Source organism: Salmo salar, chromosome ssa26 (genome assembly GCF_905237065.1).
Source record: "Salmo salar chromosome ssa26, Ssal_v3.1, whole genome shotgun sequence".
Taxonomy (NCBI): domain Eukaryota; kingdom Metazoa; phylum Chordata; class Actinopteri; order Salmoniformes; family Salmonidae; genus Salmo; species Salmo salar.
Genome location: NC_059467.1, coordinates 32,416,221 through 32,443,889, shown reverse-complemented (window position 1 = coordinate 32,443,889; position 27,669 = coordinate 32,416,221). Strand labels below are relative to the sequence as shown.

General features: G+C 41.7%; 1 protein-coding gene across 1 annotated transcript; it reads right to left on the bottom strand.

Moving 5' to 3' along the window:
- Positions 1-6,131: 6,131 nt before the first annotated feature.
- On the bottom strand, positions 6,132-9,185 carry LOC106587668 (nicotinamide riboside kinase 2). Its single transcript, XM_014176251.2, has 8 exons — positions 8,892-9,185; positions 8,307-8,397; positions 8,002-8,050; positions 7,639-7,825; positions 7,159-7,230; positions 6,953-7,059; positions 6,690-6,784; positions 6,132-6,444 (listed from the first exon to the last, which is right to left on the bottom strand). The coding sequence occupies exons 1-7, from the start codon at positions 8,915-8,917 to the stop codon at positions 6,699-6,701; spliced, it is 618 nt and encodes a 205-aa protein (XP_014031726.1). The 5' UTR covers positions 8,918-9,185; the 3' UTR covers positions 6,132-6,444; positions 6,690-6,698.
- Between the last annotated feature and the right edge of the window lie 18,484 nt (positions 9,186-27,669).

The following is a 27,669-nucleotide window of genomic DNA, read 5'->3' as shown; positions in this document are numbered from 1 at the left end:
GTGTGGTGGGTTGTGTGAGTGTGTGGGTACGTGTGGTGGGTTGTGTGTGTGAATGTATGCGTTAGGGATTTAAAGTGTGGTGTTATCTGAAGTGTGTTTTACTGAGCCCAGCAGTGTAGATTGTGGTGGAAAGACTTGACATTGACAGATACATTCATTTCAGTGTGCAGGATACAGGGAGATGTACTGCTAAATTACAACTGTGCCAACAGTTGATATGGCCTATTCAGTTATTATGACATTCTGTAATGTCTTCTTCAAGACCTTTACTGTAACACCATTTAATACACATACTGGATATTGCATCATAAATGATACACATTACTTTTATTCATTTAATCATTTATCTGAATCATTAAATCACAGATTCACACGTTCCCCATTTGATCTTGTGAGATATTATAATGACACAGGATCCACTTGATCCAGCTTGCTGGTAGCATGTTCATTCTCTCCCCTGCAGGGTCAGTTTTCTGGGAGCCATGTTAATTCTCTCCCCTGCAGGGTCGGTTTTCTGGTAGCCATGTTCATTCTCTCCCCTGCAGGGTCGGTTTTCTGGTAGCCATGTTCATTCTCTCCCCTGCAGGGTCGGTTTTTTGGTAACCATGTTCATTCTCTCCCCTGCCGGGTCGGTTTTCTGGTAGCCATGTTCATTCTCTCCCCTGCCGGGTCGGTTTTTCTGGTAGCATGTTCATTCTTTCCCCTGCCGGGTCGGTTTTCTGGTAGCCATGTTCATTCTCTCCCCTGCAGGGTCGGTTTTCTGGTAGCCATGTTCATTCTCTCCCCTGCAGGGTCGGTTTTCTGGTAGCCATGTTCATTCTCTCCCCTGCAGGGTCGGTTTTCTGGTAGCATGTTCATTCTCTCCCCTGCAGGGTCGGTTTTCTGGTAGCCATGTTCATTCTCTCCCCTGCAGGGTCGGTTTTCTGGTAGCCATGTTCATTCTCTCCCCTGCCGGGTCGGTTTTATGGTAGCCATGTTCATTCTCTCCCCTGCAGGGTCGGTTTTCTGGTAGCCATGTTCATTCTCTCCCCTGCAGGGTCGGTTTTCTGGTAGCCATGTTCATTCTCTCCCCTGCAGGGTCGGTTTTCTGGTAGCCATGTTCATTCTCTCCCCTGCAGGGTCGGTTTTCTGGTAGCCATGTTCATTCTCTCCCCTGCAGGGTCGGTTTTCTGGTAGCCATGTTCATTCTCTCCCCTGCAGGGTCGGTTTTCTGGTAGCCATGTTCATTCTCTCCCCTGCAGGGTCGGTTTTCTGGTAGCCATGTTCATTCTCTCCCCTGCAGGGTCGGTTTTCTGGTAGCCATGTTCATTCTCTCATCCTGCCGGGTCGGTTTTCTGGTAGCCATGTTCATTCTCTCCCCTGCAGGGTCGGTTTTCTGGTAGCCATGTTCATTCTCTCCCCTGCCGGGTCGGTTTTCTGGTAGCCATGTTCATTCTCTCCCCTGCAGGGTCGGTTTTCTGGTAGCCATGTTCATTCTCTCCCCTGCCGGGTCGGTTTTCTGGTAGCATGTTCATTCTCTCCCCTGCCGGGTCGGTTTTCTGGTAGCATGTTCATTCTCTCCCCTGCAGGGTCGGTTTCCTGGTAGCCATGTTCATTCTCTCCCCTGCCAGGTCGGTTTTCTGGTAGCCATGTTCATTCTCTCCCCTGCAGGGTCGGTTTCCTGGTAGCCATGTTCATTCTCTCCCCTGCCAGGTCGGTTTTCTGGTAGCCATGTTAATTCTCTCCCCTGCAGGGTCGGTTTTCTGGTAGCATGTTCATTCTCTCCCCTGCCGGGTCGGTTTTCTGGTAGCCATGTTCATTCTCTCCCCTGCAGGGTCGGTTTCCTGGTAGCCATGTTCATTCTCTCCCCTGCCAGGTCGGTTTTCTGGTAGCCATGTTCATTCTCTCCCCTGCCGGGTCGGTTTCCTGGTAGCCATGTTCATTCTCTCCCCTGCCGGGTCGGTTTCCTGGTAGCCATGTTCATTCTCTCCCCTGCAGGGTCGGTTTGTAAAGCGTAATCATGTGGCTCCGGTGAGCTGCTAAAATAGCATCTAGGAAATTCCTGGAGTGGTTAGGATTGCAACAAGATCGACTGTTTACCGCTACACTGCTCACACACACACGCGTACGCACACACACACATATAGTACAGTGCACATGTAGCCTACTTCCACAGCTTTACATTACAATGAGAGAAAACCAAGACTGACAAAGTGTGGATGTTTCCATGAGCTAGTGGCTCCCTCACAGCAGCTGCTGCAGGACAGTATGTTTCTCTCTCTGTCCTAGTGGGACTGAGCACGCTCTCTGTCCATCCATTACATTACACACAAACACACACTGAAGCTGTTTGTCTGAATGTCATCAGACAGACATTGCCTGTTCAGACATGCTCTGTCTGGTCGCCAGGAGACACAGTGTCTGTTAGGTTACACTGTCCTTACCTTAGTTCACCGTTTCAGCTGGTAACTCCTGGTATTTACTGAGAAATGATGTGCCTTTTGGTACTTACATGCTTTCTGGTATTTCAAATAGTTCAACACAATTAATGATGATTGGTTAGAGATTAATTTCAAAGAAACTAAAGCATGTTTAATTATTATATAATAACCACTTTCTCCTGATATGACCAAGTTTTGTTTTCAGAAGTTGCAACTTTAATTAAATTGCAGTTTGAGGTGAATGTAATGGCATAATTGATACAATGGTGTGAATGTGGCAGAATGCACCTGGAACAGAGACAGAGTTATGATTGTGTGTGTGTGGGTATGTGTGTGTGCCCACCTGGGTTATTGTATTGTGGTGTCGTGGGGAGTGTATGAGGGGAGTTATGTTATTGTGGTGTGTGTTGTTGGATGAGCTCAGGGTGACTCTGGTGACATCCAACATACACTCACACACATAGCAAGTTCAAATGTGTCAAAGGAGGCCATGTGTGTGTGGAGCATATACAGTGTGTGTGCATGGCTGTGTTTGTATGTGTGTGTATGGTATACATGTAATTTCCTTACTTCCTCAAAGTGCATATAGAGACAAAGCATGCTCATAATGTATGGACACATTCAATGGGAGAGACAAACAAACAGCTGAACTCTATTCATTTGAAAAGTGGGCAAGAGGCCAATGCTTGTCCTCATATTGGGCTGTGTCCTATTTTCTCAGCACGTGTTACTTAACACCAGGGGCGGTTCTGGGGGGGGGTGCAGTGCCCCTGTGACAAAATAATTTTTACATAACTCATTTTTGCTATCGTTCTTTTTTTACATCCGTTATTGACAGTGGCAACGATGATGATTATGAACATGGTCTTTTGCCTGCTAATACCTGCAATGCAGTGAAGAAAACAATATGACAACAATAACGTCTAATGTAACTGGCCCCTCTAACAGTACAACTGGCCCCAGCTTGGTCCCTCCCAGTTGAAATGGTCTAGAACCGCCTCTGCTTAACACGCCTCTACAACCAGAGAGAAAAAAACTTCCTTGGAAAATTACCCACCCCCTCGCCTCAACTCGCCTAGCGATCCGCCCTGCATGTTGACTCACGCCCCCATGGCCCAAAACGTTCTGTCTGGTTCAGGGTTCTGATGTGGGTTGGTGGTGAGGGCCTTTTCCTTCCGCTGTAACATGACTTATACTTCTGACATCTTATTCTCATTACAGGGAAAACATGCTTTACATTGAGTGCATGTGAAGGACATATATGTGGACATAGTCCTATTTAGCAGTGAGCTAGGAAAGTGATGTGTATCTGGACGTGATCTGCAAAATTCCCCTTATATAAAGTATGTGTACAGTAAGCACCTTCTAATGCATCATTTGAATAATTTAAGGTAGCACCTCTACTATACCCCTATCATAGGAGGAGTCCTATGGGGAAATCTTTATGGCATTACTAAGTTCTTATATTTCAAGTTCAACGTTTTCATTTATCAAATAGCAGACAGCACACTGTCTAAAATATTTGATTTAACAGATTAAAAGATTTCAGTTTATAGGCCTACTTGTCTTATTCACCGTTCCCTTGAAATATGTTTTGACAGGGCCATAGGGCTCTGGTCAAAAGTAGTGCACTATATAGGGAATAGTCTGCCATTCGGGATGCAAACATGGTCTCTATGGAAGAGACAACAAACTACAGTTATTTGACCTCTCCCAGTTGTAGGTCAGTTTGCCCTCTTTCCATAGGGCCTGGTGGAATACAAACCGAGCTGCCCCATTTCATTAGTGAAGCAGAGTAATTCAGTGTGGATTCCAGCCTATTGTTTCTCCCTAAACTGACTAGACTGAAGGTGTGGCATTTATACTGCATGTCGTTGTACATGTAGCCTTGAATCCCAGGCTTCTCCACCAGATTCAATTCGGTAAGCAGAGTGACCGAGAGTACCATGGTGTCAGGCTGTGTGGACTAACTCTGCTGTACACAACATGCCAGTGGACTAATGGTCTGGGGCTAGATCCAAAAACACAATGTAGTCTTCACTCAACTATTCAACCGGTTGGCATGAAGTACGTCTGTATACCGTTGAAGTGGACCAGGATATGAAGGTTTCCTCCAGTTCTACTGGACAAGGTTCTTCAACGGTATACAGATGTACTCCAGCAGGTTGAATAGTTCAGTGAAGACTACATTGTGTTTTTGGATCTAGCCCCAGACCATTAGTGTCACGACTTCCACCGAAGGTGGCTCCTCTCCCTGTTCGGGCGGTGCTCGGCGGTCGTCGTCGCCGGCCTACTAGCTGCCACCGATCCCATTTTCCTCTTCGTTTGTGTCTGTCTGTTTTTTCACACCTGTGTTCAGTTAAGTTCATTTCGGTGGGTTTAGCTACACCGCGCTGCATGCTAGGCTTTGTGCGGGATTATTTGTGTGTATTGCATGTTAGGGGTGCGTGCCTGCACCACAGGGTTTTGATTTATTTTCGGTAAATGTTACCGTGTGCTTTCGAGACTTTGTTTTTGGTGTCGAAGTTTCTCCTCATGTATGCGGTTTATTCCCTGTGGGTGGCGACTACGTTTGTGCGTGTTTTTCCCACTTGTTTGTATTGTGAGTTCGGGACCGCCTTAAACATTTTGTGCCACTGGAACTTCTTTGTTCTCCTGCTCCTGATTCCTACACCCCCCCCCCACTAGGACGCATTGTTACAATTAGTCCACTGGCATGTTGTGTACCGCAGAGTTAGTCCACACAGCATGACACCATGATACTCTCGGTCACTCTGCTTACTGAATTGAATCTGGTGGAGGAGAAGCCTGGGATTCAAGGCTTAAAGTGCACATGGAAATCTAGCCAAAATGTAATATTTTACCATGTCATTATCTGTTGAACAAAACAACGTTCTTCCATAGTTTCGGTTGGAACACTGTCATCCAAGAGTTGCTGAAGTTCCTTCAGTAACAAAACAACCTTGACATATAGGCTATCCTGGGACAGCAGTGTTTTAGTCTAGAATGTACTAAATGTAATGAGCTACTTGTTGCCAATGAGTCAGCAATGTCAACAAACAAACCCAGCGTGACTAGCCAATAGCAACAGAGCATGAGCTGGTGGTGTAGCAGTCTTTACCTGGAGTTCAGTTTGTTACATGGAAGTTCTAGAATCTACTATCTATGAAGTCAAAGCTCTGTAGAAATAAGCATACTGTACAGCATGGCTAAATTCAGAGAAAAAATAAGCAACATGTCATGAACTTAGTTGATTTTCCAGTGAAGCAGATCTTAGTGGTTAAGGTCACAGGGTAGTCTCGTGATCACACCCTGCTATCACCCGTGCCAACTGTTGCCGGGGGGATAGATAGCGAGCGTTACCGCGGGGACCTATGTTTAGTGGTGTCCCGCCTCAGGCTGCAGCGTTTAAGAAAATACAAAGTGTTGAAAAGGGAAAACCGCAACGAGCAGTTAGCTGTGCCCTGGCTGGGGATGTGTCTGAGACAGATGTACACACATGGCCAATGGAAGCAGAACTAGAAGTCATACAACAGTAAATAAAGTGAACAGATGTCTAGTTGGAGCAAGTCATGGGATTAAACTCCATTATGTCAAGTAGAACTGGAGGAAACCTTCATATCCTGGTCCACTTCAACGGTATGCAGATGTACTTCATGCCAACAGGTTGAATAATACAGTAGAAACCAACACTTATAGAAGACAACAGAGTAGTGTTTTAGCAGGAGGATTGTTTATTGGTGTTGTGCTTTGAGCTGCAACCCTCCTCTGTTCTATTGTCATCTCTGTGACTGACTGCCTGGTGGCTCGTAACAAAGCAATAAATATGGAGGATATAAAACCATGCCTGCATATAATGCCAGGGAATAATTTACACTAGAAAAGAGTAATGACAGTGGCAGCAGCTGGTAGAAAGAGTGTTGCTAGCTGCAGGACAGAATGACGTAGAAATGTTTAAGGCAAGGCACACCTCTCCTTCTCCTCCTGCAGGCAGATATATCCTTCTCTTAGCCGATAGACTGACCTGGAAGAACACAAACCTATTAGTTGTGATTTATACAACACATACACCTAGTATATTTAGACACAAGTATTAGTTGTTTTACACAAAACTCAGACATTTATTTACACAACAGAATTCTCTCACACAAAGATACGTTTAGTTACATACAAACAACTATTTGTTAGTATTTACAGGTAGTGATGTTTTCAAGGTTGAGGCTGACATGAGGGGGACAATAATGAGTGTGGGACAGGAAGGAAACGTACCTTTGTTGTTTACAGACACTTCTGGATGTTGTTCAGGACGTCTTCGTAGACAGCGTTGTACAGCTGTTCCTTTGACTTAGTTCCATCTAGCTGCACTGTAAACACCACACAAATAATTAGTAACATGAAAACAGATACTACACAAGTAGGAGAACCGATATGCCGTGTACACACACACACACACACACCGACAGAAGCATTACACATTTATCACAAACACATGATTTAATGGGAGCACGGATATACTGTGCACATACACTTACCAATATCAACTCCTAATGTTTCCATGGTGAGCTTGTGTTTGGTGTACATGGGCCAGACGTGACCATCAAACAGACCCGGGGGATCTGGTACCTTGTAGTTTCTTGAGCTGCACACACGGGATTAGCTGAAAGGTTACTTCACAACAGTAAAGCAGCAAAAGCTGGATGTTCAGGTAGATCTGTCCGTGTTTGAGTGTTTAACTTACCACCTCCTCTTTTTGCATACTTCGTATGGAATGGAAATAAAATAGCGTTGGTTCAGTACGTCGATCAAAGGTCTGCAGGAATACAAACAGAATTGGAAATATTATGTTTTATAAGTTGACAGAATGAGATGAAAGTACATCTCACTCCTGTGTGGAATGTACCAGCACCTCACCCAGAGTTTTAGGAAGAGAACACACTCCAGACAGGCTTTTCACTCATAGCTGTGAAAGCATTTCATTTTCAATTTACATGCTTGTTAGTTAAACAGGAGGAAATAGTCAAAGTATTGACGAAGTGTACTGGTGTTACTACTATTTTACTGTAGTATTATACTTTACATATAACTACAAAGCTGCTAGATGAACCAGATCTAGAACTAACGGTGTTCTACTAAGAGAGACACAGAAACACATTCTGTCCTCCTCACCCAGAGTTGAGGAGCAGGAAGAGAGGAAGGAGAGAGAGACAAGAGTCCTCACCCATAGGTGTAAAGCAGGAATCCTTCCACGATGAGGATGTGAGTTCCCTCATCCCTGTGGTCAGACTCCGGGAGAATCTCGGTATCCAAAGTGTTGTTGACGCCGTGCGACCTCTCAAACTTCACCGGGTCGTCAAGCCAGGCGTAGATGGTACTCATCATGGCGTCCATGTCGAGGGCAGTGATGACTGGAGGGATGATGGAAAGGAAAAGGCATATAAAAGGAGAGAGACAGTGAGAAACGAAGCGATGTACAGCTAAAATCCACCTTCTAGGTTAAGAAGCATGATGATTGTATTAAGTAGTAGTGTGTTACACACCCACACACTCACCCCCCAACCCTTCCAGAAAGAACCCGTCTTACCATCATACTGCTTAAAGCCATCTTCACCAACTTCAATCTGATCTTGTGGCTGAAACATACATGAATGAGATGTACCCAGGTACATTCTAACATTCTGCCATATGAACACCTCTCAGGGTCTGCCAACCCTCCCTCACACCTCTCTCCCAACACACACTGAAGGAAATACTAATTATCTATCCAAGCAATGACATCAATATAGATTCAAAGCTCTAGCCCATGTGCAATGTGCGTTTACTCCATCACTAGCATAACGAGCAACATAATAACGAAGGTAATAGCTATAGTAATACACTCAGACTCACCTTGAAAAAGTCATCCTGATGAACCACACAACTGTTGGGAAGGTTCTTCATCAGTTTGTTGGTGAGGGTGGTCTTTCCCCCGTTGGTTACGCTGTAAAAACATACAATCACATATGGTAAGAAACACCACGAGGGAGGGCGCTGTATTGTACAACGTCGCTGGCATTACATATGAATGGCAACTAGTGGGCAGAGGGACAGATAACGATTTACACACGTTTGTATTTTTTTTGCGCCGCAGGTAACATTGTAACGTTAAATTGCCCGACGCTGGCAACATTATTGTAGTGAATTAACGTTTCAATGACGGATGCACACGTATTACACTGTCACAGCCGGAAACTAACCTCTTCGCCACAGACAGAAGGGGTTATAAATATATTGGTATTCGCTCCCGGGGCGATGAGGCTATGTCAGAAGCATATTTAGGGTATTTATTAGACAATGGAAATATACTACTGGAAAGGGAAGGGCTGTAAAGTCGCCACGATGACTGAAAGAAAACGGACAAGCGGTATTCCTATGGACCCAGCCCCACGTGCTGCGGCCTAGTAGGCTATATTACCGGTATTTCAAGACACTCACCCGCCGATGCCGATAATGTACTTCATCTTGTCAGACAGTGAAAGTTCAGGAAACTTGCAAAAACGTCAAAAAAACAGGACCGTTCAGCCCTCTAGGAACTCAGTGATCAGACGGAAGAAAGCTTCAAAAGAGAAGGTTCAGTAAACGTCAACTACTTGATTCTTCCATGTTTCAGAATATGGTGAAAGGTTGGACGATGTCACTTCGCTGTGCGCTTCCACCAAGAGAGAAATGAACTGCTCGGCTCACTCCTACACTTACTGCCAGTTCAACGGTGATTGGCTATATAAACACTTCAGTCCCAGCGGAAACAAAAGACCCACAGCCAATCAGGAAGCGTTGAAATCTTCACCCCCCCCCCGCTTTCCCCGCCCACCTTTTTTTCTAGAGCCAATTAAAATAATGCTTTATTACAAAAAAAATTGAGATTTTGTTGTTGTCTGTAAATGGAAGAAAATTAAACACTTGTTCGTTCTTTGTCATCTCCCAATTGCCCCATCGTCTGTATTGGTTTGCTATGTATTTGTCATTAGCTTTATCCGATACATTGTTCTGCTCATATAAGCCGGTTTTATAGACAGTCTGTACTGAGGAGTGACATAAAGGTAGGTGTTCATTGTACAGAGTGTACATTTCCTGAGAGACTGTTATGCAATGTACGAGCTGCATATATTCTATACAGTACCAGTCAAAAGTCTGGACACACCTACTCATTCAAGGGGTTTTCTTTAATTTGACTTTTCTATATTGTAGAATAATAGTGAAGACATCAAAACTGTGAACTAACACATATGGAATCACGTAGTAACCAAAAAAAAAAGTGTTAAACAAATCGAATTTTATATTTGAGATTCTTCAAAGTAGCCAGCATTGCACACTCTTGGCATTCTCTCAATCAGCTTCACCTGGAATGCTTTTCCAACAGTCTTGATGGAGTCCCCACATATGCTGAGCACTTGTTGGCTGCTTTTCGCTCACTCTGCGGTCCAACTCATCCCAAACCATCTCAATTGGGTTGAGGTCAGGTGATTGTGGAGGCCAGGTCATCTGATGCAGCACTCCATAACTCTCCTTCTTGGTCAAATAGCCTTTGCACAGCCTGGATGTGTGTTGGGTCATTGTCCTGTTGAAAAATAAATGATAGTGGGACTAAGGGCAAACCAGATGGGATGGCATATCGCTGCAGAATGCTGTGGAAGCCATGCTGGTTAAGTGTGCCCTGAATTCAAAGCACCCCCACACCATCACACCTCCACCTCCACGCTTCACGGTGGGAACCACACATGCAGAGATAATCCATTCACCTACTCTTCTGATCCCTCCTGTCTCAGCCTCCAGTATTTATGCTGCAGTAGTTTATGTGTCGGGGGGCTAGGGTCAGTCTGTTACATCTGGAGTATTTCTCTTGTCTTATCCGGTGTCCTGTGTGTATTTAAATATGCTCTCTCTAATTCTCTCTTTCTCTCTTTCTGTCTTTCTCTCGGAGGACCTGAGCCCTAGGACCATGCCTCAGGACTACCTGGTATGATGACTCCTTGCTGTCCCCAGTCCACCTGGCCGTGCTGCTGCTCCAGTTTCAACTGTTCTGCCTGCGGCTATGGAACCCTGACCTGTTCACCGGACGTGCTTGTTGCACCCTCGACAACTACTATGATTATTATTATTTGACCATGCTGGTCATTTATGAACATTTTAACATTTTGACCATGTTCTGTTATAATATCCACCCTGCACAGCCAGAAGAGGACTGGCCACCCCTCATAGCCTGGTTCCTCTCTAGGTTTCTTCCTAGGTTTTTGGCCTTTCTAGGGAGTTTTTCCTAGGGAGTTTTTCCTAGCCACCGTGCTTCTTTCACATGCTTTGCTTGCTGTTTGGGGTTTTAGGCTGGGTTTCTGTACAGCACTTTGAGAATATCAGCTGATGTACGAAGGGCTATATAAATAAATTTGATTTGATTTGATTACTCTGCTTCTCACAAAGATATGGCGGTTGGAACCAAAAATCTCACATTTGGACTCATCATGCCAAAAGGACAGATTTCCACCGGTCTAATGTCCATTGCTCGTGTTTCTTGGCCCAAGCAAGTCTCTTCTTCTTATTGGTGTCCTTTAGTAGTGGTTTCTTTGCAGCAATTCGACCATGAAGGCCTGATTCACGCAGTCTCCTCTGAACAGTTGATGTTGAGATGTGTCTGTTACTTGAACTCTGTGAAACATTTATTTGGGCTGCAATTTCTGAGGCTGGTAACTCTAATGAACTTATCCTCTGAAGCTGAGGTAAGTCTGGGTCTTCCTTTCCTGTGGCGGTCCTCATCCAGTTTCATCATAGCGCTTGATAGTTTTTGCGACTGCACTTGAAGAAACTTTCAAAGTTCTTGAAATGTTCCGGATTGACTGACCTTCATGTCTTAAAGCAAATATGGACTGTCGTTTCTCTTTGCTTATTTGAGTTGTTCTTGCCAATATATGGACTCAGTCTTTTACCAAATAGGGCTATCTTCTGTATACCACACCTATCTTGTCACAACACAACTGATTGGCTCAAATGCATTAAGAATAGAGGTCGACCGATTAATCGGAATGGACGATTAATTAGGGCCGATTTCAAGTTCTCATAACAATCGGTATTTTTGGACACCGATTTGCCGATTTTTTTTATTTTTTATTTAACTAGGCAAGTCAGTTAAGAACACATTCTTATTTTCAATGACGGCCTAGGAACGGTGGGTTAACTGCCTTGTTCAGGGGCAGAACGACGGATTTTTACCTTGTCAGCTCGTGGATTCGTTTTCGCAACCTTCAGGTTACTAGTCCAACGCTCTAACCACCTGCCTTACATTGCACTCCACGAGGAGCCTGCGTGGCAGGCTGACTACCTGTTACGCGAGGGCAGCAAGAAGCTAAGGTAAGGCTAAGCTAAGGCAAGCTAGCATTAAACTTATCTTATAAAAAACTATCAATCTTAACATAATCACTAGTTAACTACACATGGTTGATGATATTACTAGCTTATCTAGCGTGTCCTGCGTTGCATATAATCGATGCGGTGCCTGTTAATTTCTCATTGAATCACAGCCTACTTCGACAAACGGGTGATGATTTAACAAGCGCATTTGCGAAAAAAGCACTGTCGTTGCACCAATGTACCTAACCATAAACATCAATGCCTTTCTTTAAAATCAATACACAAGTATATATTTTTAAACCTGCATATTTAGTTAATATTGCCTGCTAACATGAATTTCTTATAACTAGGGAAATTGTGTCACTTCTCTTCCGTTCCGTGCAAGCAGTCAGGGTATATGCAGCAGTTTGGGCCGCCTGGCTCATTGCGTACTGTGTGAAGTCCATTTATTCCTAACAAAGGCTGTAATTAATTTGCCAGAATTGTACATAATTATGACATAACATTGAAGGTTGTACAATGTAACAGCAATATTTAGACTCAGGGATGCCATCCGTTAGATAAAATACGGAATGGTTCCGTATTTCACTGAAAGAGTAAACGTTTTGTTTTCGAAATGATAGTTTCCGGATTCGACCATTTTAATGACCAAAGGCTCGTATTTCTGTGTGTTATTATGTTATAATTAAGTCTATGATTTCATAGAGCTGTCTGACTGAGCTTTGGTAGGCACCAGCAGGCTCGTAAGCATTCATTCAAACAGCACTTTCGTGCGTTTGCCAGCAGCTGTTCGCAATGCTTCAAGCATTGTGCTGTTTATGACTTCAAGCCTATCAACTCCCGAGATTAGGCTGGTGTAACCGATGTGAAATGGCTAGATAGTTAGGTGGGTGCGCGCGCGCGCGCTAATAGCGTTTCAAACGTCACTCGCTCTGAGACTAGGAGCAGTTGTTCACCTTGCTCTGCATGGGTAACGCTGCTTCGAGGGTGGCTGTTGTTGATGTGTTCCTGGTTTGAGCCCAGGTAGGAGCGAGGAGAGGGACAGAAGCTATACTGTTACACTGGCAATACTAAAGTGCCTATAAGAACATCCAATAGTCAAAGGTACATGAAATACAAATCGTATAGAGAGAAATAGTCCTATAATTCCTATAATAACTACAACCTAAAACTTCTTACCTGGGAATATTGAAGACTCATGTTAAAAGGAACCACCAGCTTTCATATGTTCTCATGTTCTGAGCAAGGAACTTAAATGTTAGCTTTTTTACATGGCACATATTGCACTTTTACTTTCTTCTCCAACATTTTGTTTTTCCATTATTTAAACCAAATTGAACATGTTTCATTATTTATTTGAGGCTAAATTGATTTTATTGATGTATTATATTAACTTAAAATAAGTGTTCATTCAGTATTGTTGTAATTGTCATTATTACAAATAAACAAAATAATCGGCAGATTAATCGGTATCGGCTTTTTTTTTTGGGACCTCCAATAATCGGTATCGTGTTTTTTTTTTGGGCCCTCCAATAATCGGTATCGGCCTTGAAAAATCATAATCTGTCGACCTCTAATTAAGAAGGAAAGAAATCCCAATTTAACAAGGCACACCTGTTAATTGAAATGCATTCCAGGTGACTACCTCATGAAGCTTGTTGAGAGAATGCCAAGAGTGTGCAAAGGCTGTCCTCAATGGCTACTTTGAAGAATCTCAAATGGTTAAAAATGGTTACTACATGATTCCTTATGTGTTATTTCATAGTTTTTATGTCTTCACTATTATTCTACAATGTAGAAAACAGTAAAAATACAGAAAAACCCTTGAATGAGTAAGTGAATACCTATGCAAACTTTTGACTGGTACTGTACTTATGGTCTTGGAACCCCCCAAGATAATAAGATAAAGGTAATTGATTTTAATTGCATCATGTTTTTGCTCTCTCTTCACTTTCTCCTGCTGACCTAGTCGCTTTGTTTACTAGTATCCACCCTTTCAGCAATGTGACACAGTTTTCTGAGGTTTGAAACCAAAATATCTCCTACAGATGGTTTTCTGCCCCCTCAGAACCTCAGCTATGAGTAGTTGGCTGCCAACAGTATTTTTGCTTCCCAAATGGCACCTTATTCCCTACATAGTGAACTACTTTTGATCAGGGCCCAAAGAGCTCTGGTCAAAATAAGTGCACTATAAGAGATAGGGTACCATTTGGGATGCAAAATGAATAAAATCCAGTTCAGACTTGTGTTGTGAGGCGGCTGTGGCCATTCATGGGTACAGGGACTTAATTGTCTTATATATCAATTGAGAGACACACTTTGTTTTAAAAAATATTTTCCTTGTTAAAGTTGACATTGACCATCAAAAGCAAGCCATTAACAACTAAAATACTAAGATAGGATGTGTAAACATTTATAGCCACTCTTTTCCTTTTCTATTCTGTGACAAAACAGAATATACCAATTAACAATTCTGGTTAGAGTGCCTTGGTCTTTAGGGTTAGCTCCTCAAACATTTAGCCTTTCCTTTCCCAACACTGCATTCCTCTCGAAAAATAGGATTCCGACACCCAACATCTCAGATTGTTTCCCCAAATAGTTTATGTTGTTAGAAACAGATAAGATTAGCATTCCTGAAACATTTTGATGAAATATAATTAGATCTTTGAGAAATTAAGATAATTGATTGCACCCAAATTGACCATTTTAATTTATAGGATTCATATAATATTCAATAATTATATTACTTAATATCTGATTTGGACCAAACTTTTTTCCAACTATGAGTAAGACATGGCGAATCCAAAGAAGTGATCAAAAGCCATCCACGGACCCCCCACTCTATCCAATCCCACCCCAAAAATGAGTATATAGTACTGTAGTATCAGTTCTCTATGTTTGACTAGTAGTATGGAGCTGCAGCTCGGAATATTATTTATTCAGCCAATGTAATGTATTCTCAGTGAAATTGTTAAAGGGATAGGTCACCCAAATTACAAAAGTATATACATATTGGTTTTCTTAACGTGTAAGCAGTTTATGGACCAGGTATAACAGCAACCAATGCTTTGGTTTTGATTACCTGGCCACTGTTTCAACTGCTAACTGAGCGCGGAAATGCTAATATAGGTATCATTGACTTGCATTGGATTTGTGCCACAAATGTTAAAAAGTTAGCATTTGAAACAGTGGCCAAGTAAACTAAATCAAAGCATGGGTTGCTGTTATACCTGGTCATTTGACTGCTTACAGCGTAAGAAAATCCATATTTGGGTGAACTATTCCTTTAACAATGTGGGGTGGACAGCACCAGGTAGTGGTCTGAACCTGGTAATATGGATGTAGGATGGGACATAAACCCAACAACTTCAATGATTAAAACATCACCAAATTCACTGAGAATACATAACAGGATGAATAAACAATACTCCAAGCCGCAGCTCTGTACTACTAGTCAAACATAGAGAACTAATACTATGTACACACATTTGGGGTGTCATTTTTGTGGGATGTGGGGGGGTCTGTGTATGGCTTTTGACAACTTCTTTGGATTCCTCATGTCTTACTCATTGTTAGAAAAAGGTTTGGTCCAAATCGGATGTTAGGTACTATATTTATTGAATATTATATGAATCCTATAAATTAAAATGGCCAATTTTCTTAATTTCTCAGAGATCAAATTATATTTCAACAAAATAATGTTGCAGGAATGCTTATCTTATCTCTTTCTAACTACAACAACGATTTAAGAAAAATCTAACATGGTGGGTGCTGAATGGCTTGCTGAAATGACATGGAACGACCAATGAGAGTGAGAGTTTCCAGGAGCATATGCAGTAAGTTTGTAGTATGTAGTGTATGACTTATTCACAGTATACACATGACCGTCAGCTACAGTTTTAAATAACATGCACACACAGAATGTTACTCAGGTCTGGAGAGATAGAGGAGACTGTAGTGTGTGTGTGTGTGTGTTCAACATGGGAATGGCCTGACATCAAAGGTGACAACATGAATCCACTCAAAGCAGGTTCAATTACACACAGCAGCTCTAATCTGTGTCCCAAATGGCAGCCTATTGCCTACACAGTGCAGTTCTTTTGACTAGGGCCCATTTGGAGAATAGGGTGTAGGGAATAGGGTGCCATTTCAGATGCATCCCTAGATACCCCAGCTCCCTGTTTCAATACACAACTACACCTGACTGACTGGGAGGAAAGAGTTCTCTGAAACTGAATGCCTCTGCTTTGTGTTCCATATTTACACAAAATATGGGATTGCTTCCACAGTGTTATAAAGACTCTCTCTAAGATAATGATTTACTGATATCCATATTACATTCCCAATTCTTTGTTCACGGATAAACAAGTGCGTCAGATGCTAACAAGAATGAATGTAGCATGTGATATAGTTAGTTCACTGACCCACTGTGTGTTTTTCTACAAAGATTGGGCCAGCCAACAGCCCTGTGGTCAAGCAGCAGCAAAACCACCAGCAGCAGCACATGGTCACTGTTTACGCCAGGGATCCAAATGGTACCACATTCCCTCTATATAGTGCACTACTTTTGACCAGGGACCATAATGCTCTGGTCAAAATTAGTGCACTATATAGGGAATGGGGTGCCATTTGGTACGTACTGTAGACATCTGGCAGCGGGACAGATGCCATGGCCATGCTACTATATAGAGACATGTGGAGCTGATTCAGCTGACTGCCATCCATATTCATTGTTACCAGTGTGATAGTTGTAACATGAATTTGTTATATAGTTGTGGAGCCCAACGAGTGAGGGAGTGATGATAGTACAGCTTGTCCCTCTCTGTTCCCCCACAATGCCTCCCTCCCTCCTAGACCGACCTATCAGGTCTTTGTGTTCCTCTTCTGAGCCGAGCCACACAGAAAACACACACACACACACACAGCCGTTAAAACGGCTCTTAAAACACATTGACACAAAACACAGCTCTTGCTGTCCCAGAAGTCTACAATGAAATGAAGCCTTGCTCTGCTGAATAATCAGATTTATGCCGTTCTACATTCTTAAAAGGGCAATTCCACCACTTTTCAACCTAATTTTCAATATCTCCAGCACAATACCAGTGTCTACATATGTTAAAACGGCACATTTCTACATTTTGTAGAGTAAAATAAAGTAAACAAGTTCTACTCAATGACATCATCAAAATTGAAAACAATTTAAAAACACTGATTTTCAAACACTATAAGATTCGCGGTGATGTGGGGAGCAAGAAAATACCCTCCCACTGAGCACACCAGGTAATTCCAATGTGGATAATTGGGTAACATTTGGTTGAGACAAATGAGATTGCAATTTATATTCACCCACTTAAAAAGAAAGCCAAAAGTTGAGTTTCCAATGTGTTATCACTATGCTAGGAACCATCTAAAAGCACAACCAATGTCAGATTTTTGGTTTAGTTGTCACCAAAATGTCTATCACTGCACTTTTAACCATTTAAAAGCACAGCAAAGTTCAAATGAGAATACAATGTCAGATATTTTGTTTATCTATACAACAGATTAATGTGTTATCACTGTGCTTCATCTAATAGCAGAACCAAATGACCTGGATTACAGTTGAGATTACATTCAAAGTACATGGTGCAAGTGATCAACGCTGTTTGAGATTCTGCACAGATTATTACAGCAATTGTGAAGATCTCCACAGACCTGTGAATACCTATGCATGCTATCTTGAACATGCATGCTTTATTTGATTGAATAACAAGAAGTGTATAGTTACAGTAACCTCAAAACGTGGCCATGGATGTGCTACTCACTTTAAGGTTGAACGTTAGGTTAGTTTGTAAGATTGCAGTAAATAGCATACATGTAAGGCTGTGGTTCCAAACTGTGGGGCACATTTTTTTTTATGAACTCAGTCCAGCTTTCAATTTACTCTAGAAGGTTGTAATAGTAGAATGCACAAGGTGCAATTTCGAAATTGTAGTGCATCATCAGTTATCCTCCCTCTTGTCATGTCAGTCATTGGGCTCCCGAGTGGCTCAGCGGTCTAAGGCACTACATCTCAGTGCTAGAGGCGTCACTACAGACACTGGTTCGATTCCAGGCTGTATCACAACCGGCCGTGATTGGGAGTCCCATATGGTGTTCCCTAACGCTGGAATCTTTTACTGTATTACAAAAGTAATATTGAATTGTGTTTGGTTGACAATGCAACCAAATATCCACATTTAAAAGAGATGTATCTACTAATGGATCTGTGGCACTGACTTAGTCTGGCATTAATTCCAGTTTGTCTACAAATTAATTATATGTTGGATTCACATCTCCATCTCAACCAAAAATAAGACTAAATCAAACTTTAAATTCACTTTAAATAAACTTTAATTTGATGTAGTCCTATTCTTTAACTTTGGTTTTTGGTTGAGATGGAGACATGAATCCAACATATCAATTATTAATTTGAAAACAAACTGGAATTGAAGATGGATAGTCACATCTGTGCCACTGACTTAGTCTAAGCAGAAGATACATCTCCTTCAAATGTTGATATTTGGTTGCGTTTATAACCAAACACAATTCAATATCACTAAATATAATTTGGTTTGAAATAATAAACCCTAGGCCTATTGAATTGTCTATTTTTAGTTGAATTGAAACAATAGCTGTTGATGACTGTGCTAATGCTACATAGTCCTAAATAGTATCATTGATGATATATGATTGATACATTATGGTCACATTTAATTTCCTCTGTTAAACCTACCCTTTAGAATGGGTTCAATAGCAACAGTGAATCTACTTAGTTTTTAGTTGGAGAGCTTTCAACAATCCTTCTCACGATAGCACATTGGTAATAGTCAGTGACAAATATCATAACTAACCAGTGCTGGGCCTGGTTAAAAGCCTGGATGGGAGACCAAATGGTAGCTGTAGATAGATACATTCTCCAGTAGGAGGTGCTGCCCAGCCCATTGTTTTTTATCTGCTAGTGGATATAACGTTGAAGATCTGACGTTGTTTTAAAGTTACAAATTCAACATAATTTACACAAGGTTTATCTATGTTGACATGTGGTTACCATGGTGACATAATCATGTGGATGAAATTTCACCATCAAAACAATGATTGATAATTATTTTCAAATCAAATGTATTTTCCACATCACAATACGTTGACAAATTACGTTGAAACCACCTTGATTCAACCAGTTTGTGCCCAGTGGGTTCTCTCTGGCTATAAACTCGTTGCAGGTTTTGAAAATCACTGTTTGTCTTACTTTTAATCATTCCCTGTGATGAAGAAGCATTTCTAAGAGCTTTACTCTAATCTTTTTAACCACAGATCATAGAAATGTGACATTTTCACATATGTAGACACTGGAATGGAATCCTATTTCCCCTGGGATACTAATGTTGATGATTCCTCTCCACTCTGCCATGGCTATCTGTTTATGTTACATAATGTCCCAAATGGCTAGTACACTATAAACATAATAGGGGGCCATTTGAGACACACACATCCTTGCTACAAAAACACTCAGCACATTCAAATGACCTAATCACTCTAGTAGCTACACAACTCACTGCAAATCCAAACATATCAGGCAAAGGAGATGTATTCCCTATGCAAAAATGTAATCCTTATGCAAAGAATCCTCAAATTTATCAGATGTTTCAGGATTTCTTCCCTGTACTATCTCATCTGGTGTGATGAAATAATCCTCATTCTGTGCATCAGTTTACACATCTAAATGTATCTAGCTATATTTAATGTATAGCTATCACATGATAGGAGTAAAGCAGCTTATATCTATATCATTTACATTTTTTTAGCAGACGCTCTTATCCAGAGCGACTTACAGTAGTGAATGCATACATTTCATTTCATGCATTTTTTTTTTGTACTGGTCCCCCGTGGGAATCGAACCCACAAACCTGGCATTGCACACACCATGCTCTTCCAACTGAGCCACAGGGAAGACTATATGTGACGGCATACACTTAAACACTCCATGCGTGGTGTAACTGTTCCAGAGTCAAGTTATGCCCAATTGGAGTCATTGTGTACAGTGAGTGAGAGATTGCAATACACCTTGTTCTGTTTGGCTACAAACTTTTTTTTATTATGTGAGTAGATCTGCCCTCTGCTGGGCAATATTGAGACACCACTAGTGACATGAACTTGATGAGGCTTGCCTTGCTGTCACCCGCTGTCACCCGGTACAATATGCAGAAATCGCTTCACCATTTATTTCCTGGTAGCTAAAATTCTAATAATTTTCCTAATTTCAGTTTGTGAATCATTGTACCATCTAAACAGTTGTGAAATATATTTTCAATAACCAAAAATATTGTATGTTCAGCTGTTTGAAGCTGGTGTACAAAACCAAAAGTAAAAGATGCAAAAATGAAACTTAAGAACGGGAAGCATAGAAGTGGCATACATAGAACATATCTACTGCTTGTTAGAATTGCTTTCAATGATGACAAATCTATAACTCACATTTCTATGTGAATTTCGTTGGCAGTACAAGAAGTTACATATGCATCTTTAATAGACCTCACCTTGTCTTTCTTTTCCCCCAACTCAGTTAAGCCAAAATCACGCCTGTTATCAGAGAGGCGTTCTACAACGCTTTGAGCGCTCTCCATGTCTGGAAGTGAATATCACGTAGCGCGAAATTTCAGTCACTAATTAATAACATTGGCCCTTGTATTTCAAGATTGAAAAATATAATAAAATAATGTAGTGGACAGAGCTAGCCATTAATGTCAGATTCAATGGCTGTAGCATAGCGTATTCGACTGAATGATTAGCTCATAAAAATTTCAGAAATTATGAATAATAAGCATATGCTTTTACCTGATAATAGACTACGAATGATAATATAACAACGTCAAATACCGAGTTAGTAACGTTAAGTAGCCTAGGTAAACTTAGCTGACCTTCAATTGAGGGAATTCAGCAGAGTTCTGATACATTTTTACAACTCATTGAAACTCTGAAAATGAATACATGGGCAAATGTTACCAAACATGATAATAATAGGCCTGCATTATGGTAGGCAGCTAATTGTTAAGTTACATTTTCCATCCTCACCTTGGAAGGCCACTGGCTCTGCACTGATCGCCTGTGAGTGAGACAACGCTAACTAGCCAATGGGAGCGTAGCAGAATCCCTCTGAATAACGGGGCGTGGTTTTGGCTTAACTGCGTTGGGAAAAAGAAAGACGCGAGCTCACCTGCTTGTAGACCTAAAACCCGGAAATGAGTTACCATTCTTATGGCGAAAATTAATGAGGAAAGAGTAGGCTTTTGGGATAAACGCGAAAATAAAGTCTGAGGTTAATACAGGCTTAGGATATCTTATACGTTTTGTTCTACGAGATAATATTAGTCAGTTAACATTACCTTTATTAATTATGATGCATTTACGTGATTTTTCTAATTACACAAATGCTTCCAAATTCACAGAAAATGACGTTAGATGATGATTATCTCATCGAAGAAAACATGTTTACCACATACCTTAATACAAAAACTATTTGTCCATAGAACCATGTCAGAGTTAGTTCCTACAAAAATACGCCATTACGATAGAAAACAAAAACTGTATCAAGAAATTATCTCAACATTGGAAAAATTGCCAATTTGTATTAGTAAAAAATAAAAGAAGCACGAGAGTTTCGCAAGAATTGTCTGCTTTTTATTGAATAAGTCTGCTTTTACGTAATATTGTTTCATTGAACACCATATCCCAGAAAGCATTGCGCCAAGGCAAAGCAGGAAGATATTTTTTCGTCTGCAACTTCGGGAAGTTAGCCAGCAGGTATGTCTCTTTTACCTTCTTTTTGTACCCCCACAAATCTATCTAATTAACTTAAAGCTCATTTGAAATTTGTCCCAACCTTCACAGTTCACAGCTACGTGTAGATGTATTTCCAAAATTGGTCCTCTTTCAAGTTTCAGAGTACAGTTTACTGATTTAGCAACCGGTAGTTAGCGGTTAGGTAGCTAACTTACTTAGCTGTCAGTTTGAAAACCGCAACCTCGCTCTTTCCTGCTTGTGTCTTCAGGCCGCTCTGCGCTAGAGAAACCCTGAAATAAGTTGAATCTTCTTGGCCTATTTCAATTAAACGACTTTGGCAATGAAATAGTACCTACTACTGTAAGAGATTATCGAGCTAGTGGCAGTACTACAAATATGGTTCCTCCCTAGTTGGTGAATTGTTTGTAATCACTACAACCCACAGTTCAGTCTCATTTGGTTAATATCTGAGATCAATGGTTCTAAATCTGTTTGGGCTTCAATGTCATTAACAACACCTTAGATCATTGACGACCATACAAGTATTTTTAGCTACTCAACAACACCTGTCCTGGTCTTTAATGAAACATGTAAATAGTTAGTGGATTTGTAGACTTCTCTAGTTTGTAGTAGAGATTGTAAAAACACTATAGTAGAGAAGATGGTATCGAGTAATGACATTGTCTCAGTCTCAACTGTTCCAGGGTGAAATGAATAGCCTAGTTCCCCAAGTAAACAAAAGTATTTTATTCTAACTCTATCACCATCATCTGTGGAGGGCGAGGCAGAGGCGTCTGAGCTCACACCGCTCTGGGTATTTTTATAAAGTGGTCATGTGAAACTCCAGACAACAAATGAGAGATGTCTACTGTCTTGTCTTCCTGGGCCACAAGATGAAGGGCTGGTCTCTGTCGTTTCATGGTTTATCCTCCATGGGTAGCAGTATTATAGAGTGGTATTTATTAGACTGTTTTACAACTGAGAAGACTGGGTGTCAGCATGTTATTAAATATAGAAGAATAGAAGTTTTGAATGTTGAAAACCGACCATCTGGACCTGCGATGAAATCTATCTATGCCAGAGTTTTTTTCCAGCGGTTGTGGTAAGGGTAGCATGGAGCGGGGGGGCACTGCTGCTAAATTAATATATGTGAAATACTGTATACTATTGTACCGTCCATCGCTGTACTTTCACTGGGTCCCCTCTAAATCTCCTAGTCAATGGACTATTCTGTAGTGTGATATTGAAGGGGAGTTTTGCTAGATGACATTTCAGGGGAAATATACAGTTTCTCTAGTAGGCAGGTACAGTAATGTGTTACTGGTGCTTGGCGCATGTTGCTCGAGTTCCTTCCTCTTATGACTTGGTTAGTCTCTCTCTTTTCCAGACCCACCTCTGTCCTTTTTATCTTTACCACAACTACCAATGCAACGCTGTCTAGTTAGCATACCATGCTACTACTAGGACTACATAGCCAGGTCACAGAATCTTCTGTCCATCACCAAATCTCACTTGATATTTAACATAACTAATGCAAAGATATGCCAACTGTCCTCTGATTCTGTGTGTCCACAGAGGTGTGTTGCTCAGGCCCTGGGGAGAGTGGTGTGTGTCAGTGTGTGTTACAGAAACACCAGCAGTGAGTGTATGTCTGTCTGTAATCTGCTTCCGCCGGCTGTTTGTGGCATCGGCTGTGAAGTGAACAGGAAGACAGAGGGCTGAAGAGAGAGAAAAAGAAAGAAAGAGAAGAGAGAGGAAGCTGCCGTCAGCATGACTGAGTTCTGGGTGTGTTTCAGCTGCTGCATTGGAGAGCAGCCCCAGCCTGTGAGTACACACACACACACACACACACACACACACACACACACACAAGAAATCACTGTTTTGTTTACTCCTGACCTTTCAGTCTATGAAGTGTGGACACTAAGGGTGAAGGTGCTAGACACTGAAATAGAACCAGGCCTTCTCATCTTCTGTACATCTTATCAGCCTGTGTGAGTGTCTGTTCATTAAACAGTTGATTGTTGTTGCCTTTAGTAATACTACGATTTCTTTAATGCTTTACAGAAGAGGCGGCGGAGGATAGACCGTTCAATGATCGGAGAACCAACCAACTTTGTTCACACAACACACGTAGGCTCAGGAGACATGGGCGTTGGGCTCTCATCAGTACGTACTGACCACCTACCCTCACACAGAAAACAGAGCTTTATGTCATATCTACTAGGTAAAGATTCCAAGCAGTTACAAACCGTTATCCAAGTCTTCTGTTCATTATGACGGTGTGTGTGTGTGTATAGGTGAACTCTGTTCAGGCCCAGATGAAATCTAAAGGAGGTTATCAAGGAGGGTCTGAGAGCAATCAGGAATAATGAGGTGAGACACTTGCTGTTACAATGTGTTACTATTGTGTTAATACTGTGTTAATACTATGATATCAACGTGTTATCAGTACTGTATTACTACTGTGATATTGACATGTTATCAGTATTGTTACTACTGTAATATCAACGTATTATCAGTACTGTGTTAATACTATGATATCAACGTGTTATCAGTACTGTGTTAACACTGCAATATCAACGTGTTATCAGTACTGTGTTGCTACTGTGATATCAACGTGTTATCAGTACTGTGTTGCTACTGTGATATCAACGTGTTATCAGTACTGTGTTAACACTGCAATATCAACGTGTTATCAGTACTGTGTTGCTACTGTGATATCAACGTGTTATCAGTACTGTGTTGCTACTGTGATATCAACGTGTTATCAGTACTTTGTTACCGGCCAACAGTTCTGCACCCCCCGCAGCAACGGGCCCAAGACCCCCCGCTTCTCCTTCACCCAAATCCAGACAGCTGATGTCCTGAAAGAGCTGCAAAATCTGGATCCCTACAAATCAGCTGGGCTAGACAATCTGGACCCTCTCTTTCTAGAATTATCTGCCGCCATTGTCGCAACCCCTATTACTAGCCTGTTCAACCTCCCTTTCGTATCGTCTGAGATTCCTAAAGATTGGAAAGCGGCCGCGGTCATTCCCCTCTTCAAAGGGGGTGACACTCTAGACCCAAACTGTTACAGACCTATATCCATCCTGTCCTGCCTTTCTAAAGTCTTCGAAAGCCAAGTGAACAAACAGATCACCGACCATTTCGAATCCCACTGTACCTTCTCCGCTGTGCAATCTGGTTTCTCAGCTGCTCACGGGTGCACCTCAGCCACGCTCAAGGTCCTAAACGATATCATAACCACCATCGATAAAAGACAGTACTGTGCAGCCGACTTCATCGACCTGGCCAAGGCTTTCGACTCTGTCAATCACAGTATTCTGCCAGGTCGCAGTTGCAAATGAGAACTTGTTCTCAACAAGCCTACCTGGTTAAATAAAGGTGGAAAAATAAAATCTTATCGGCAGACTCAACAGCCTTGGTTTCTCTAATGACTGCCTCACCTGGTTCACTAACTACTTCTCAGATAGAGTTCAGTGTGTCAAATCGGAGGGCCTGTTGTCCGGACCTCTGGTAGTCTCTATGGGGGTGCCACAAGGTTCAATTCTCAGGCCGACTTTTTTCTCTGTATTTATCAATGTTGCTCTTGCTGCTGGTGATTCTTTGATCCACCTCTACGCAGACGACACCATTCTGTATACATCTGGCCCTTCTTTGGACACTGTGTTAATAAACCTCAGAACGAGCTTCAACGCCATACAACACTCCTTCCGTGGTCTCCAACTGCTCTTAAATGCTAGTAAAACTAAATGCATGCTCTTCAACCGATTGCTGCCCGCTCCCGCCTGCCTAGCATCACTGCTCTGGATAGTTCTGACTTAGAATATGTGGACAACTATAAATACCTAGGTGTCTGGCTAGACTGTAAACTCTCCTTTCAGAGTCATATTAAGCATCTCCAATCCAAAATTAAATCTAAAATCGGATTCCTATTTCGCAAAACAAAGCCTCCTTCACTCATGCTGCCAAACATACCCTCGTAAAACGGACTATCCTGCTGATCCTTGACTTCGGCGATGTCATTTACAAAATAGCCTCCGACACTCTACTCAGCAAACTGGGTGCAGTCTATCACAGTGCCATCCATTTTGTCACCGAAGCCCCATATACCACCCACCACTGCGACCTGTATGCTCTCGTTGGCTGGTCCTTGCTACATATTCGTTGCCAAATCCACTGGCTCCAGGTCATCTATAAGTCTTTGCTAGGTAACGCTCCGCCTTATCTCAGCTCACTGGTCACCATAGCAACACCCACCTGTAGCACGCGCTCCAGCAGGTATATTTCACTGGTCATCCCCAAAGCCAACACCCCCTTTGGCTGCCTTTCCTTCCAGTTCTCTGATGCCAATGACTGGAACAAATTGCAAAAATCACTGAAGTTGGAGACTTATATCTCCCTCACTAACTTCAATCATCGGCTGTCAGAGCAGCTAACCGATCGCTGCAGCTTTACACAGCCCATCTGTAGATAGCCCATCTAACCAACTACCTACCTCATCTCCATATTTTTTTTCTGCTCTTTTGCACACCAGTATTTCTACTTGCACATCCTCATCTGCACATCTATCGCTCCAGTCTTAATTGCTAAATTGTAATTATTTTGCCACTATGGCCTATTTATTGCCTTACCTCCTTACTTCATTTGCACACACTGTATACAGATTTTCTATTGTGTTATTGACTGTACGTTTGTTTATCCCATGTTTAACTCTGTTGTTTTTCTTGCACTGCTTTGCTTTATCTTGGCCAGGTCACAGTTGTAAATGAGAACTTGTTCTCAACTGGCCTACCTGGTTAAATAAAGGTGAAAAAAAATATTTAAAAAATACTGTGACATCAACGTGTTTTCAGTACTGTTACTACTGTGATATCTAGGACTTATCAGTACTGTGACGTCAACGTATTATCAGTACCGCGTTGCTACTGTGATGTCAACGTGTTATCAGTACTGTGTTAACATGCTCCTTGTGTCTACGAAAGCTTCATTCCACGTTTGTGTAATAAGTTTAAACTTTACATGAATGTAAATTTGCCAGCCGCATATACACGGCTTTACATGAATGTGATATGTGTATGTATTATTTGTCCACAGACAGATAAGAAGCCTGTGCTAACTACTGCTGTAGATCTGAAGAGGAGGCATTGTAAAGACACTCTTATTAGAACCAGACAAAGGACCAAACGATGAAACCACCCAGGAACGTGTATATAATTCATTTATATTAAATCACTGCTATCTGTCTGTCTGCCATGCTGTTGCACTGTAAGAGTAGAAAATGGATCACAATCGGTGTGTGTGTGTGTGTGTGTGTGTGTGTGTGTGTGCCTGTGTGAACAAATGTTTCACCCAAATGTTCAGGAGTGTGTGGTTGTGTTTTTAGGCCTTGCCTGTATTTATAGTCGGATTTGTGGAAAAATGACCTTTCATGTGGTGGCTGGGCCACTGTGGAGATATGAGGCACATGATTAGTAGTATCTGCTTCATTATCAAATCATAAACTACAGATGTGAAATGTCTATCTGTGTCCCAAATGGAACCCTAGTCCTTATATAGTGTGCTACTTTTGACCAGAGACACATGGGCCCTGGTAAAAAATAATGTACTATATAGGGCATAGGTTGAAATTGGGGACAGAGACCATGTTAACTGCTTCATTCTGTTAAACATCCCATGTTCTTTGAGTTGCCTTCAGGAGTAAGTAAAGAATGCTGTTTTCCAATGAACTTGAAATGTGTAGGTAGGGCACACTGGACCATTTTGTTTCTTGTACACACTTGTTCAAAAGCTTTTAAGCTTTTGTATTGATTTCAGCCAATATGTTTTTATACATGTAGTATTTTTCTCATTCATTAGCTAGAATCTTAATAAAAAAATGTTCTATGCCATCATAGAGAAGTCTTTCTTTGTCAGGTTTGACTAGCTATATCTGATCGTCCTCTCATGGAACACTCAAATGGCACCCTATTCCCTATATAGTGCACTACTACCATATGGGCCCTGGCCAAAAGTAGTGCACAATAAAGGAAATGGTGCAATTTGGGAAACATACTCAGTTTAATGACTC